Source organism: Haliotis rufescens, unplaced genomic scaffold (assembly GCF_023055435.1).
Source record: "Haliotis rufescens isolate VD_foot unplaced genomic scaffold, xgHalRufe1.0.p SCAF_17, whole genome shotgun sequence".
In the NCBI taxonomy this organism is placed as follows: domain Eukaryota; kingdom Metazoa; phylum Mollusca; class Gastropoda; order Lepetellida; family Haliotidae; genus Haliotis; species Haliotis rufescens.
Genome location: NW_025963857.1, coordinates 25101093 through 25118747, shown reverse-complemented (window position 1 = coordinate 25118747; position 17655 = coordinate 25101093). Strand labels below are relative to the sequence as shown.

The window sequence follows — 17655 nt, the reverse complement described above, 5'->3', positions numbered from 1 at the left end:
GGTCCAGGCTCGATTATTTTCAGATCGACGTGATATAGCTGGAATATTGCTGAGTGCAGCGTTAAACAACAAACAAACAAAACTTAGTTGATTACATTTATCATGATAATAACAATCACTGGATTCGATTATTTACAGAACGAGACGTAACAAAAAAAAGAATGAAATATTATTGATGAATTTGCCCAAATCAGCCCACTGAAATATGTTGATGGTGAATTCTCATCAAACTCATCTGTGTGAGTAAGTATTCTCTGTGAAGATCCGGTTTAGAATTGGTCTTCGGGATCAGGTAGTCTGGCTCGTTGACTTTATTGATGAAGACTGCTGTCATATTGAGACCCGTGAAGATCCGGGGTAGAATAGCTTTTCAGCAACCCATGCTTGCCATAAAAGGCGACTATGCTTGTCGTAAGAGGCGACTAACGGGATCGGATGGTCAGCCTCGCTGACTTGGTTGATGCATATCATCGATCCCAATTGCCTGGATGGATGCTCATGATGTCACTCACTGGTCCAGACTCGATTATTTACAGACCGCCGTCATATACCTGGAATATTGCTGTACTTTCTTTTGCCCAGCAGTTTTTTGTTCCTGAGTTAAACAAGCATGAAATACTCACATCCCCCGCCAATAAGACATGTCCGGTTGTGTGCAATGCATTAGCTCCTGTGAACTATGTTCACTGGACCTTTTTTAAATGGCCTAATTGCAGCACTAAAAAAAGTTGTTACTGATGTTGTTTGCCATCTGTAGTTGTAGTTTATGATAGAATATGTAACTGAATTTGTAATGAGTAAGGATGAGACATATGGACGAACAACTTCTTTATTACAATTAGGAGCGATGGTTTCGGTGTAGGTTCTGACACCGTTATCAAGCAAGTGAAGTACAGAGTATGGTTGACAAGAATATATAGTGTTTATACAGTTGAGTAGGTTTAAGATCAGTTACACTGTTGTATTTGTAATGAGTTGTGTTTCTGCATGAAGTTAGTCAGTGAATGCAACAACTGTGTCATGACACTTTTGGAGGAACATACAGTCAAGCAATACAGAACTTACCAACAAGAAAGGAAATGTTTTCAATTCTGTGAGATGACATTATGCGCCAAGTTTGGTGAAGAAATATGGTACGATTTTCAAGATCTGCTCCGGTAACTAGGACTACCGCCATTTTCGGTCTAATTCAAAGTCGTTGCCATGGAAACTAGAAAAATAACTTTTAAAAAAAATCCATAATTATCAAAGGCACCAGTTCACCACTAGACCTATCAATGTGCCAAATATGGTGAAGAAAAATGGTACAGTTTCCAAGATCTGCTTCGGAAACGAGGACTACCGCTATTTTCAGTCTAATTCAAAGTCGTTGCCATGGAAACTCAAATAAATTAATTAAATCCCAAACTATCAAAAGGCACTAGTTCACCACTAGAGCTATCTTTGTGCCAAGTTTGGTGGAGAAATATAGTACGGGTTTCAAGATCTGCTCCGGAAACGAAATGTGACGGACGGTAGGATGGAAGGACGGACGGACGGCACCCATTCCTATATCCCCCTTCCACTTCGTGGCGGGGGATAATAATGTCATAGATACGTGAAGGTCCGGGTTAGAGTAAGTCTTCAGCAACCAATGCTTGCCTAAAAGAGCCAAGTATGGGTCGTTTTGTTGTAAGATCCTTTTTTCTATTTTCACCGCGCTAGGGTAGTGCTGGCTTCATGTTGTCCTGTAAAGTTATATTCTCTGACGTCAGACGACACAAACTGTGTGCCATTGTCACGCACCAGTTCCTCTGGCACTCCCCATCGTGCGAACATTGCTTTCATCTTTCCGATGACTTGTTTGCTTGACATGTTGCTCAAGTGAGCACTCTCAGTGTATCGTGATTAGTAGTCAGTCACTACAAGATAATTCTAATCTTGCACATGGTTTAGATCAGCTGCAGTCTTCTGCCAGGGAAGATCGGGCAGAGTCGTAATGAGAGACTCCCTGCATTGTGTTGGTTTGCTAGTGATACAGAACTCAGACTGACTTTATCTTTTATGTCTATTTACTGTAGCATTAAATCGTTTCAGCCTCATCAGTAGACACTGGCATCTCAGTGGGACTCTGTCCAGGTCATGGCTGTTCATTAAGGGAACTAGTGGTCTGGGGTCTGTTTGGATTTTGAAATCATTGAGTCCAACTAAGTAGCGCTCAAAATTTTCACAAGCCCAAGTACGAGCCGGGTACTCTTTCACAATCTGGGCGTACTTCAGTTCAGCCCCAGTTAGTGAACGAGACGCAAAGGCGACCGGCTTCAGTTTGTCACCATGCAATTGAAAAAGTGAAGCACCGAGTCAATAGCTGTTGGCATCTGCAGCAACTATTATTGGCAATGAATGATCATAGAAGGCTAGAACGGGTGAACTTGTGATGGCTGTTTTAATCTTGGCAAATCACGCCTCTTGATTTGGGCCCCTCGCCCCCACACAGTCACCTCTCAACAGCTCTGTCAGTGGCTTCATCGTGGAAGCCAGATCTGGTAAGAACTTGCCTAGATAGTTCACCATGCCTATTATCCTTCGAAGTTCCTTGATGTCGGTCGAGGGTTTCAGATTGCATATGGCTGCCACCTTGGCAGGGTCAGGACTCATATCGTCCTTGTTCATTTTGTGTCTGAAATAGGAATTTTCTTCCTGTGACACTTTGCACTATTTTTTGTTCAACATTAGGCCTGACTTTCTGACAGTTTCTAGGACACGTGTGAGATGCTCATCATGGTCCTCCTGATCCTTTCAGTGAATAAGGATATCGTCCATAATTGCTTCTGTACCCTGATGGTTCGACAGCAGTTCTGACATTAGGTCTCTGAAGTATCTCAGGTGCTGGCGAAAGGTACTCTCTTGAAGCAGTAACGCCCTAACGTTGTCATAAAAGTTCTTCTGATCGTCTTTGTGCAATGGAATTTGATAAAATCCAGTTGCGGCATCAAGGGTTGTGAAAATTGTCGAACCAGATAACTTGGGTGCATTATTCTCCAAAGTTGGAACCATGAATCTCTCACGCTCAACAGATCCAACAGATTTTCAGATCTACACATACCCTTATCTGTCCTGAGCTTTCCATACTGGAACCATAGGCGCACACCATTTCATTGGCTCTTTCACTTCTTCTATGTCAGTATCTATCATTTGCTTTAACTCCTGTTCCACTCTTCCCAAAAGCGGAAATGGAATTCAACGTGTTGTGGAAATTGAGTATGGCTGAGCATCTTCTCGCAACTTGATTTTAACTGCATCACAATCCAGCAATCCATGTGTGCCAAATAAGTCACTGGAAATCTATGCTACATACTCTGTCAGTCCCATTTTCTTACAAACATCTCTTCCGAAGTAAGTTCCCATGTCCCCTGATGACAACAACACGGAACCTGCAAATGTCCCCTCTGTATGATGTAGGTGGACAGACCTCGCCAAGGTATTCAATTTTTCCCCAATACCGCACGATTTTGTTGTTGCGTTCTCCAACTTTGGAACAATGTTTAGTTTCTTATAAGTTTCCTCATTGATCACTGTCGTATCAGCACCAGTGTCAATCTTCAGAACCACACAGGTGTCTTGAATCCTTAATTTTACGTACCATGGTTACTCTGAATCATCACAGTCCACAGGTCCAAGGAAGAAATATTTTCCTGACGCAGGACATCTCCTACCAATATGATGACGAGCACAACGTCCACATTGTTTGACATCTGTAGATTGCCTCTGCCAATATCCGTCACTATGGTAACGGATGTAACGGGCCCGTAAAGATCCGGGTTAGAATAGGTCTATAGCAACCCATCCTTGCCGTGAAAGGCGATTATGCTTGTCGTAAAAAAGCGACAAATGGGATCGGGTGGTCAGGCGAGCCTACTTGGTTGATGCATGTCATCGATCCCAATTGTGTGGATCGATGCTCATGATATCAATCACTTGATTGTCTGGTCCACACTCGATTATTTACAGACCGCCGTCATATAGCTGGAATATTGCTAAGTGCGGCGTTAAAACAAACCAACCAACCACTATGGTAACGACTCTTGCCACCAAATCCAGGATTTCCATGGAAACCAGGATAAGTCCTTCCACCTCGTGAACCTTGTGAATGACTGACTCCTTTTGTTGGCTCAGAGCGACTTCTTAGCTCCCCTAAGTCTTTCCAACTGTTGTCCTGGTCCTTAATCTGTGATTTGATCAATTCAAACTGTCGAGCAATTTGTTTTGCATCTTAAGTTTTAGATTAGGTTTCAGCTGCATTTTCTCTGACCCTTCCTTACCGAGAATGACGATAACTATTCTGGCCCTGACTGCTTCCCCTTTCTTGTCACCGAAATATCACTGTTCAGTTACTTCATTTAAGTTCTTAATAAAATACTCCGCACTCTCTCCCTGTTTCTGCAAGCGTTGATAGAATTTGGCACGTTCGTGAAAGATATTCCGCTTTAGAATTAAAACTGCAATAAACTTTTTGACAATATTATTATAAGTCTGGTCCTCATCAGCTCCCGATGTAAAAGAGGTCAGAATTGTGTCTGCTTCCTTTCCCATGGCATACACTAATGATGAGACTTGTACATCCTCTGACTCCTTGTTCAGTTTCGTGAGTGAGGGTGAGTGAGTGAGTGAGTATGGTTTTACGCCGCTTTCAGCAATATTCCAGCAATATCACGGCGGGGGTCACCAGAAATTGGCTTCACACATTGTACCCATGTCGGGAATCGAAGTCGGGTCTTCGGCGTGACGAACGAACGCTTTAACCACAAGGCTACCCGACCGCCCTTTCAGTTTCGTGGCGATACGAAATCGCGATAACGGCTGTCGCCAGTCAGGCCATTCTGCGGGCTTCGTGAAATTATAGTTCTCTGGTGGATGAAATTTGGCCATACCTATCGTTGACAGTCCACTTCTGACACAATGTCATGTAACGTGGCCGTTGTCACAATTGAACGAACTCTATTCTTCGAGTGAGCTACGCGTTTTCACGTTTCGCGGTCGTGCTCACGTGCTCGACCCTGACATCCCATAATTCATTCAAGGCGGCATAACTCCTGAATGGACAACCGCTAAATACATTTGCCAATACACGACAGCAACCGTCAGGAATGATGCGAATGACGCTGACAATAAATCTTTATACATTTACTGGTGTTTTTATTGGATTCTGTGGACTCATTGGAATCGCTAATAATGTATGTTTAGTGCGAAGGATTATATTGTTGGTGTCAGTAATACTCCCTCTGTTGGATCAATATGTTGAAGTCAATAAATACTGGATACGGCCACAAGAGACACCGTGCAAACAAATGAGAATCGAATGCGTATATGAACGAACTGAAAGCAAATGTTCATCTGACGGAATAGACATTTTTTGTTGTAATGGTCACAGAGACCTTTCATTATTCGTTCGTTATGGAACCACGAGGAAGCGAATATTAGAAAAGCACCTGAAGACACGATGGAAATGTGGCGCCTACTTCTAGCTTGTCTGTTCTGTGGTTTACATCGTTTGTGTGGTAAGTATTCCCTATAATCTGACGAATTCATTAATGTAGATCATAGTCAACGAAGTATCTTTGATATCCCTTCCTTATCCAAATGCTGTATTCAGACATCCATTCAAACATCATTTTGTCGTTTTGCATTCTCAAGTTTTAGCTGTTGAGTGAGAGGGATTCAAATTTCCAGCTGTCAAAACCCGTGGAAATTACGGGTAAATGTGTAGGTATGTGTAGGTATGCTTGTTGTAAGAAGCGACTAAATGTATCGGCGGTTCAGACTCGGATATTTGGTTGGTTGCATGTCATCGTATACCAATTACGTGGATCGATGCTCATGATGTCATCCACTGGATTGTCTGGTTCAGATTCAAATATTTACAGACCACCGTCATAAAGCTGAAACTTTGCTAAGTGCGACGTTAAACAACAAACAGTCAATCAGCTGGTAATTATTCCCTAATAACACAATGTCTCAGTTTCACATATATCAATCGACCCGTGAAGATCCGGGGTAGAATTATATGTGTTCAGCAACCCATGCTTGCCGTAAAAAGCGACTATGCTTGTCATAAGAGGTGACTCATGGGATCGGGTGGTCAGGCTCGCTGACTTGGATGATGCATGTCATCGCATCCCAATTGCGTGGATCGATGCTCATGATGTCAATCACTGGATTGCCTGCTCCAGACTCGATTATTTAAAGACCGCCATCATATAGCTGTATTATTGCTTAGTGCGGCGTTAAACAACAGACAAACAAACACTGATGATGACTGCAATGTTTTGGCCTAGCTTTGATACCCTGTCTCCTTCTCGACTTTGCATGGTACTTAAATGCTTACAGTGATGTGAGTACTTTGTTCCAGTCAGAGGCGCTAGCCCGGGGGACATCATACAGGTGAAGAAGCAGATCTTTGATGGATATGACAGATACGTTCGCCCCGTTCACAGCCATGAAGAACCAATTCAAATGGATATGCTGTTTTCTCTTACCAGCATCGATTCCCTGGTAAATAATTATGTTTGCATAATATATGTTCAAAGTACTAGTTACATTATTTGCATGAAATAGAGAAAGATTCACAAGATTCATTTACTGTTACAAGAGCCATCAACGTTAGATAATAACGCAATTAGGATTGATGACATGCATCAACCAAGTCAGCGAGCCTGACCACTCGATCCTCACAATTGGGATATGATGACATGCATCATCCAAGTCAGCGAGTCTGACCACCCGAACCGTTTGCCGCCTCTTACGACAAGCATAGTCGCATGTTACAGCCAGCATGTGTTGCTGAAGACCTATTGTACCCCGAATCTTCACGGCAGAGAAAATATTTGAATAACATTGCTGACAAAACTTTTGTAAAATGGCTGTCTTTTTAGTGAAGGGTAAGGAATTACACACATAGTTCTTACTTTACTCAAATGATCAATGAAGCAATATCTTTGCTACTATTTTTTTTTTTGTTCAACGCTGTTGTTTAACAGTTCATAGATTAATAGCATATCCGTTACCCTCATATTGAGAAATGTGTTTTGCTTATGTCAAGTAACGATGTAGTAATGAGGAAAAAACTGTCAATGTACATATTGGAACCTAAGAACTATTATATATATTTACCCATGACTGTTGGTTGGTTGGTTTGTTGTTTAACGCCGCACTCAGCAATGTTCCAGCTATATGACGGCAGTCTGTAAATAATCGAGTCTGGACCAGACAATCCAGTGATTGATATCTTGAGCATCGATCCACACAATTGGGATCGATGACATGCATCGACCAAGTCAACGAGCCTGACCACCCGATCCCGTTAGTCGCCTTTTACGACAAGCTCAGTCACCTTTTACGGCAAGCATGGGTTGCTGAAGACCTATTCTACCCCGGAATCTTCACGGGTCACCCATTACTGTATAACATATTCAACAGGCCCAATGCTTCTCACTATTTGCAGTAAAACATCAATATTACACCATGTCGGGGATAGCACCTGGTTCTTCGACGTCATGAGTGAATGCTATAATTAAAGCCACAAACCCCTTTTCATTACCATAAGAAGTCTAAAAGCAGTCCATTATATATATAATATTGTTATGCTCAAATATGTTTCATAAATTGTTTCTAAATGTATTATTCTCAAATATGTTCCCAAACTTGTTTTTAAATGAAAAATTGCATTAATAACTAAATTGTAAATATATTAACTTGGTCTCGTAGCTATATGGCTGAAATAATGCCGATGCGACGTTAAATTTTAACTGACTCACTCTATTCTGACTATATCATGAGCATGTGTTCATGAATCACCATCAACTAAGGATGATACCAGGTGTTTGCGAAAAGGTGAGCGTAAACTGCCATATACCCGTTTCAGACAAACTAATATTTGCAGTCACATAACAGACCAATCGCGTGGTATCCAGGTTAACTCGCATAACGTTCATTCAACAAGCATGCACGAATAAGAAAGGGCTGGTTTGATTTTCATATTTCAGGATCTGAAAAGTCAAAAACTGAAATGGAATGGGTGGCTTAGTCTTGTAAGTATACATCTTTTTCAAAAATGATATGAAACAAGATGACCCTAAAACAAGCTTTTGTTTGCTGTTTAATTAACAGCAATAAAACCCTCTGCCAAGAGCAGAATGAACGATTCCGATCACAGCATGAGCTTGTGTCTACTTATCACTATCAAATAGTGATGATACCATGTGCTCGCGAAAAGGTGAGCGTATCCTGCCCTAACGATGGCGCCCCTCACAAACGCATGCAAAGGCAAGTCAATTGTTCGCCTAATAAAACACAGGAACATATGGCGCAAGTTAAAATAGGGAATTGCACCGGACATAAGTTTTGTCACTGATGCGTCAAGTTTGGGAATGTCCTCCACATGTCCACTTTAAAACTTTTTGAAAGCTTTCCTGAGGCCTTGAGTGTTGTAACCTTGATCAAACAACTTCGGAGCATATGACGCTCTTTGAAATATTGGTAGTAAGAGCCTGCTCGAATGTATCTCAAAAATTGTGAAATGTAAACACCAAAGGCTGGAGCAGCAAATGGCTTGCCAAATGGCTTTTAACATTATCTTTTTACTACACTAGATAAACTGTGGTTCAGCCCCCACAATATGTGAAACCTAAGACCTTTGTGAATGTAAAGATGTGACATTAAATGCATGAGTAAAACATATTTGTGACGTTGTTAAAAGTATGATAAACTTTAATAAGATGACAATTTTATTATTTTTTAAACCCACAGACATGGCATGATATGCTGCTCTCCTGGAACGCCAGCCAATACGGAGATCTCGACTTCATTACTGTGCCACAGACGAAGATCTGGCTCCCCGACTACGTCATTGACAATGAGTATGTACAACCAGGGATGCGTACGGACAACTGTCATTATTTCTAGACTGTAGAGGACATCATTTGGATAAGTGGGTGGTATTTACTGAACCAATTTGTAAAGGGAAATCATGCATAAGCTCAACCGGGCACAACGTTCCCATGCTAATTGGTTCACGTTGTGTCAATTTAGGCATTGTAAAAACTTCTTTACCATACTGTTTATTACAATGAAACTAAGTAACTCGGACTTTATAACTCCATGTATCGTTTGAGTCTTTATAAGTTCATGGGCCCAAATGCTATTTATTTAATATTTCAAAAATTGGTTTGATTCGTGGTTTGTGTGGAATTTTAGTTTCTTGGACTTGATAACTTGATCTATCGTCGTTCAGGAGTCGTTGTAAATTCATGGACCCAAATGTTACTTTCCATATTGATAATTTAAACGTTGGTTTAATTTCAAGCTCTACTACTACTCCTGTCGACTTATTTTACAGGATCCCAAGAATAACAATTGTCAAAGCATTTTATAATAGTCAATAGCGGTCAGACCCGTGAAGATCAGGGGTAGAATAGGTTAACACAACAACCCAACAAACCAACCATCAATCAATAGCGTTCAACCTTGGGGGTAGTTTTTTAGGATAAATATATAAATAACAGCGTCAAAACCCTTTCCATATTCATAAGAAACCTCTGCCAATAGCAGGGCCAATTGTAGTATTCCGACCGTACCATGAGAAAGTGTTCATGAATCACTATCAAATACCGGTTACATCAGAAACACATGCAAAAATCAATTGTTCACCTGACAAAACACGGGATCATACGGTACAAGTCAAAACAGGGAATAGCTGCGGACATCATTTTGGTCACTGATGAAACAAATTCTGAAATACCCTCCCCAAAGCTACCATAAAACTTTTTGAAAGATTCACTGAGGCCTTGAGTGTGAACCTTGATCAAGACCCGTGAAGATTCCGGGGTAGAATAGGTCTTCAGCAACCCATGCTTGCTGGAAAAGGTGACTATGCTTGTAGTAAAAGGGTGGTCAGACTCGCTGACTTGGTTGATGCATGTCATCAATCCCAATTGCGTGGATCGATGCTCATGATATTAATTACTGGATTGTCTGGTCCAGACTCGATTATTTACAGACCGCCGTCATATAGCTGGAATACTGCTGAGTGCGTCGTTAAATGAGCATATGTTTTTGGTTGGTTGGTTGGTTGGTTGGTTGGTTTAACGCCGCACTTAGCAATATTCCAGCTATATGACGGCGGTCAGTAAATAATCGAGTCTAGATCAGACAATCCAGTGATTGATATCATGAGCATCGATCCACGCAATTGGGATCGATGACATGCATCAACCAAGTCAGCGAGCCTGACCACCCGAACCCGTTAGTCGCCTTTTACGACAAGCATTGGTTGCTGAAGACCTATTCTACCCCGGAATCTTCACGGGTCGCATGTGTTTTTGAGTCACTATCAAATAGTAATGATACCAGGTGTTTGCGAAAAGGTGAGCGTATCCTGTCCCACCGATGGCACGCCTCACATACACATGCAAAGGCAAGTTAATTGTTCACCTTAAAAAAACATGGGAACATATGGTACAAGTCAACACAGGGAATTGCATCGGACATATATTTTGTCACTGATGCGTCAAATTTGGAAATGTCCTCCACATGTCTACCATAAAACATTTTGAAAGCTTTACTGAGGCCTTGAATGTTGTAACCTCGAGTAACTATGAGCAAAAGTCGTATGCCGCTCTTTGAAATCTTGGTAGAAAGACCATGCTTTATTGTATTCCAAAAGTTGTGAAATGTAAACCCCAAATGCTGGAGCTGCTGGAATATTGCTCGACATGAAGGGAAAGATGACTATTGGAATGTTGAAGTCATCCCTCTTGTCATGTGGAGAATGTTTTGTCACTCTGAATCTTTATGCTTAAATCTAAATATACTCTTCAAAAAAGGAACTTGACATAGATGTAAAACCACTTTTTGCCAAATATCTAAAATAATTACATTAAATGAGAACCAAATAAGTCAAACAGAAAGATGATGTGTCTATAATTCGCGAAAACACATGCAAAGCACATAAACGTAGCGTTTGGGGATCAATTTTATAGCTTCATCCAAACGCAACCGCCTGTAAAAAACGTGTAGCACAGGATCCTGCATTTAGGCATGCAGGCCCCCCTGCTGAATGGGTATAAAAATCCACATCAACGGCTGTTCATACAGTCCTTATAACGGCAGTAGAGGCGGTGACAGAATGCCAAGACTGAATGCAGCTCAACGGAACAACGCCATTGGGAGATTACAAGCTGGAGAAACTCAGCAATAAGTGGCCAGGCACTTTGGCGTATCCAGACAGACATCTCCGCACTGTGGACCGATACAACAACACCAACAGAGTTGACGACAGACCAAGGTCAGGAAAACCAAGGGTGACAACCCAAGCACAAGATCGATACATCCGGCTGCGACACCTCCGAGACCGCACTACCACAGCCACGTCTACAACCACACAGATCCCTGGGGTACGCAGAATATCAGATCAAACGGTACGCAACAGACTGAGGGAGGCTGGACTTTTTGCACGAAGACCTGTTCGACGTCATGTATTGACCCCACGTCATCTGGCGGACCGTCTGCTTTGGTGCCAACAGAGGGTTAGATGGTCACGTGCAAGGTGGAGAAATGTACTGTTTACTGACTCACTTACTGTTTCCTACTCACACGAGCACGTGTCTACAGACGTCGGGGTGATGTTACGCCCCCAACTGTGTGCAGCGGGTTGTCCCATTTGGCGGCGGGAGTGTCATGGTATGGGCCGGAATTCATCACGGTGGTAGGGCGCCTCTCGTGCATTTACAGGTGTTCGTTACAGAGACTTGATCCTACAGCCTTACGTTCTTCCTCACGTCAACGTTCATGGCGGACAGTTCCAGCAGGACAACGCCCGACCGCATATTGCACGTGTTTGTCAGGACTTCTTACAGCACAACAACATCCAGACATTACCTTGGCCAGCCCGGTCACCAGATTTGTCCCTGATTGAGCATCTGAGGGACGAGTTGGATCGACGCGTTCGCAGAAGGAATCCACCGCCCCAAACACTTCCGGCGCTTCTTGATGCACTTCAGCATGAATGGCAGCACATCCAACAGCGTGTTATTGACAACTTGATTGCATCTATGGGTCGTCGGTGTCAAGCGGTGATTGATGCACGTGGTGGGAACAACCGATACTGACATTTTCTGTACCCCTTTGACATTAACTGTATCGTGTACGTGTGTCTGTCTAGGTGACACGATTAATGTTTTGAACATTGTGTACATTGATCTTCAAACAGTGTTTTAATTATGGTTTCTGTGTCATATTTTGAAACAATCGCATTATATTACATTTTGAGAGTCAGTGTCAAGTTTCTTTTTTTTTGAAGAGTATATGAAACAGATGAGGCGGTCTCACTGGTCTCCTTTATTTCATGTTCAGGTTGATACATCAGTGGAAGGGATTGGCTATTTGATTGTTATTGAACGAAATCAGATCATCGGGAGTTGTACGAAATAAGGCCAGTTCTATTTTCATGCAATAAGTTGTAAACAAGTTTGGTGACTCCAATTCACGTCGGTAAATTTAGCTTTTCGGCACCCTAAGTGTGACCACTCAATAATGGACCTATGAACAGTAGGTACGTAGAATAACCATGTAACAAATTACACACAAAGAAAAAAAGTTAAGCACACCCCTATTTCCGAACCATTGTAATTGGACTTCTCCCCAGTGTTTTGACGTCATAGCGGAAATCATATTTTCGCCTTATAATATTATGTTTAAAATAACATTTTGAATTTTTGGATTCGATAACAATTTATTATTATCTACAACGGGATAGAGAACTTCCAGATTTTACCCCCTGGGGGTAGATTCTGGGAAGTCCCCAAAATATACCCCGGGGTAGATTCTGGGAGCTCCCAGAATCTACTCAGGTATACTCTGGGGGTAGATTTTAGCAGCTTACACCGGCAACCAGGATTCCAGCAGAATCACAAGCTTTTAATCAGAGATATCGCGAGTTGCTTGGACCTATACACTTACCCGTAATTTCCACGGGTTTTAACTCACTCACTCACTCACCGCATAATAAAATGTTTGTTTTTTAAAACACTTTTAATATCTTTATTCACCAGCGTTTCTGCGAAAAGAGTCTTAGGAAACTCGGACACTCTCGTATTCATTAGGAGCAGCGGTTTGGTCACTTGGGAACCAGGGATGGTTAGTGAAACAAGCTGCAAAATTGACATAAGAAAGTACCCCTTTGACACCCAGACATGTTCCTTTGACTTTCTTCCCTGGATGACAACAAGCAGGTTTTTGAACACTACAGTTTCATCCAACAAGATCCAAATGTCAGCTTTTGTGCCACATGGAGAGTTCACAATAGCAGGGTCATCCGTTATGTTTGCTCGCTATCCGACAACATTTTCAGACGATGATTTGGTGGGGATAAGCTTCTCTATTGTGCTCAGCAGACGTCCGGCATTCTATTGGATGATCATGATATTTCCAATGGTGACATTTCCTCTGCTCTGTCCAATCAGCTTCTTAGTACCTGTAGAGAGTGGAGAGAAGATAACTCTGTCAATCACTGTGGTGTTGTCCTACTTGGTATTCATTGGGTCAATGAACGACGCGATGCCAAAGTTGTCCGATACAGTCTCTTTGATGGGTATGTACAAACATATGCAACAAATTTAAGATTCGTTTTAATTGGCTGGGTTTATAGGTTAACCTCGGATAATGTGAAAATAATTTCACTCGGGAAACAAACTCCTGTAATATCCTATGGAAAATGTATATTCAGTATTTTACAACCTCTTAAAATGTCTCGTATTGATTAAGGAGAACTTGGCACGTGATGTTTGTTTTCCCTGCAGAAAAATCACTGGGGAATGAAATGATACCATCCGGATGTAACTATTACAATGCCAATAATTATATACTAAAGATGATCATACATTTGCATTAATTGACACTCATATGAGTGACGTTAACAGAAAGAACAGAACAGAACTTTATTTACGCTCAGGCCGGGATCCTCGACATATGAGGTACAAATTTGCAAACAGTAAATACATAAGATGGCGGGATGGTTTACATGGAAGATTTAACAGTTTTCATAATGACATTACAGAATGTACAGAGTTTCTTAATAACATTTTTTTTTTTACAATTAAAAAGTTCTTTGAATTTAAACATATTTGGGGTTTTAGCATATGAAATTGGAACATATATAAAAAGGACAAACAAAAATATAATGAAATTCATCACCAACATCGCTCATGTCGCAGAGTTTACACGTTCGTTCATTGACAGGGATGTTGTGCCACCTACCTAGTTCAATAGGTAAATAGTTGCATGACGTTCTAAACAGAAGGAATTTTACAGCCAACGAGAAAGGGATAACTAATAAAAGTTTTTAAGGACGAGTTTCTGTTTTAAATATGCGATATGTGATACCTTTAGAAGAATGTGTAATCTCTGCATTCCATGTATGAGTTGCTATATCAGATAATCTTAACGACATGATAGATTTAAGGACATTAGGAGGAATTGCTTGTTGGCTTAACCAATAAAAACTGAAGCCCGTTTCATTGAAAATACTTTCCAAACATTTTATCCATTTTTTACAGCTATTGTTTGTAAAGACTTCATTGTATAACATTTGATATAGAATTCTTGATAACTTTTGTTCTTTGCCAGATAAGACTTTAGCCCAAAAACATACCATTCGGCATTTGATAGAATTACTTAAAGGTACTCTTCCAAGTTCTCCATACAACATGTATAAAGATGTACTTTTCTTAATGGGAAGTAATTTACGTAGAAAGTTAAGGTGAATAGATTCAATTTGTTTACAATTTTCAAAACCCCAGATTTCACAACCATATGATAGAATTGGTTTTACCATAGCATCGAAGAGATATAATTGACATTTTATGGATAGATTAAATGTTTTACTTTTGCGTAATACAAAGTACATGGCCTTAGTGGCAGATTCACAATTTGCTTTTATAGAAGTTTTGAAAGAGTTTTTATTTGTAAAGTGAATTCCAAGATATTTATAATCAGTGACATATTCGATTGGTGAGCAATTTAATAATACATGTTTACTCTTGTCTCTTTTTGTACCACCAAAAACTATAATTTTTGTTTTACTAGTATTGATATGCAATCTCCATTTTCTTCCATAAAGTGAAGAAATATCAAACATATTTTGTAAACTTTGATGATAAAAAGCTAACAAAACTGTATCATCTGCATATAGTAATGCGAACAAAACAACAGAGAGATCTAACAGACCATTAAGTGACTGAGATTGAATAGAAACACTAGGGCAGTTTTGAGAATATAAAAACGGTTTCAGATCATTTAGTAACAATGAAAACAATATTGGGGACAGATTTTCTCCTTGATGGACCCCAATAAGACAAGGGAATTGTTCTGAATATACACCGTTTGAACACACACATGATTTAATGCCATCGTTCATATTAACAATAATACAAATGAGTTTTCCATCTATACCTTGTGCTTATAATCTTTTCCATAAACCTATACGCCAAACTTTGTCAAAAACCTTTTGGAAATCAACGAAACCACTATACAATTTTTTATATATTTTTTCAGTAATATATGCCTCCTTACAAACAACTATCAGCATCCTCACAGTCGTCGCCAATGGACTCATCATATGTGTTCACAAACTGCCCTCTGACTTTCAAGTTACATTTCCCAAGTTTCCCAAGATGTCCCAAAGGCTTGTGGCCATAGGGGAACAGAAGAAGTACCTACCCAAAGGAGAGTCCCTTCAAAGTGTTACGGGTAGCTCAGTGGGGTTGTGTCCAGATGATCACAACACAAATGGAATGTCAGCGTGTGAAGAAGAAAAGAATGCTGTGTCCGGAAGTGACAAATGGATCCAAATTGCTCGTAGACTTGATAAGATTTGTTTCTCATGCTTCTTGTGTCTTACTATATTGGTGTCAGTTATATTCGGGTTTCTGATTTCCCAATGAGTGGATGTGAGAGTAAATGTTGGTTGACGATGAGTCTTGCGCTTGCAAACAGGTGAGTGATATTGCAATCGAAGTACCAAGCTGTAGGGTTAAGATTATTTACAGACCACCGTCACATAGCTTGACTATTGGCGCTGAGCAACAAACAAAATTATAATAACCTAACATCTTAAATATGTTGATGGCGATTTTCATAAGTAAGTGCTGACTTTGGGGTATAAAATAATGGAACAGGGGTATTACCTTTCGTCAATAGATTTCAAAGTATTATCCCGTCTTGTAACAAAACAAAAAAGTTCCTGTCGAACCATTTTTGTCGATTATCTTTTTGTTTCTGTATCTGCAGTATATTGCTCAATACACACTAGTCGTGTAGCAATACCAGTACACTTTGAAAGTTTTATGTCTTATATAAATAATCATGTAAACTATTTTGTTGCCCATAACCCTACTCTCGTATTGTGTTGGTTATACTACGATAACACCGACCATTTCATTTGTTGGTAAATATCCCCGGGGTGGGATTATTCTTTTGCTGTAAAATACTCAGCTGAACGTTTTTTTCGATTCTCGTTTCTGAAGTACACTTCAGGGCAACACTAATGCAATGTTTAGAACCATAAATAATAGCGACCAAACTATTTCCATATTCATAAAAAATCGACTCTGAAAACAGAGTTCATTGTCCGAGTCCCACTTCATCATAAGCATATGTTAATGAATCACCATCAAATAAAGATGACACAGGGCTTTTCGCGAAACGATCAGCTTATCCTGCCTCACGTGTTTATATTATCAAAGGGTGGCTATAAATGTCGTCGATATATTGATGGCGAAAACAATTAGCTATTTGAATAAATACACGCGGTAGCTCCTCGACCTTTCGCATTGACTTGGTTAGGAAACATGTAAATATCAATATTGATTAATAATAAGGGATTATGGAGACATCTTGAAACAAGCTTATTGAAATGGGAGAAAAACACACTTTGTTCAATCAACTTTATCAGAAAATGTTAACGTATATCCTTAACAGCTGAGCTTACAGTACATACACAAGTAAACTCAGGGAGAAAAAAAAGTATACCAAGTTTGTTTTTTATGTTATTGAAAACTGAAAGCACTGGTGATAATTTGATAATGTCTATGTAATCATCACTCATTCCTGCAACAATTTGTAAAAAGTAATCTGTTGATAGGTATTTTTGTGTAAAAAATAATTGGTTCAATGAAGACTGGAATAAAAGACAAATATGCAACCACATGACCACTAGCATATTTGAATTGTTATAATATTGTGCGGGGAAAAAGCAAATTTATTGATTTCAAATATGTCTACGATACCCATCAGCGGTTGTGTATGTATTATGCGAGTGTGTTCTCTTTAATCTTTCAAGTTTTAAATCAAATTATTACCGTAGTCGACGTAATCAGCGCCCACGGCGATATTTGCTAATATATTGGCAAGTGAACAATCCCAATTAGCACCTCTTCCGATTGATCAATGTACACAAGACTTAATTATTCGTGTATAATACGCACTCGTGTGTTATATGCACCCTTAATTATGGGCAGTTAAATTCTGGAAAAACATATCTGTCGTATATAAACAGTCGAGACCGTCAGCATAAACCACGAAATTTATCTTTCAACTCTGTTTTTTTCCACCAAAATAATATTC

The 17655-nt window shown here is 40.2% G+C and overlaps 1 protein-coding gene across 1 annotated transcript; it reads left to right on the top strand.

The window, feature by feature from the left end:
* Positions 1–5169: 5169 nt before the first annotated feature.
* On the top strand, positions 5170–17447 carry LOC124113146 (neuronal acetylcholine receptor subunit alpha-10-like). The gene is made up of 6 exons (XM_046473395.2): positions 5170–5537; positions 6389–6531; positions 8022–8066; positions 8785–8894; positions 13086–13624; positions 15586–17447. Exons 1-6 carry the CDS (start codon positions 5480–5482, stop codon positions 15972–15974), a joined length of 1284 nt encoding a protein of 427 aa, XP_046329351.2. The 5' UTR covers positions 5170–5479; the 3' UTR covers positions 15975–17447.
* Positions 17448–17655: the final 208 nt, after the last annotated feature.

Bases quoted from the DNA above. Each gene is read 5' to 3' on its own strand.
- LOC124113146 (XM_046473395.2), top strand. From the start codon at position 5,480: ATGGAAATGTGGCGCCTACTTCTAGCTTGTCTGTTCTGTGGTTTACAT. The intron at 6,532-8,021 runs GTAAATAATTAT...TTCATATTTCAG, and splicing joins TTACCAGCATCGATTCCCTG to GATCTGAAAAGTCAAAAACT. The intron at 8,895-13,085 runs GTATGTACAACC...TTTATTCACCAG, and splicing joins GACTACGTCATTGACAATGA to CGTTTCTGCGAAAAGAGTCT.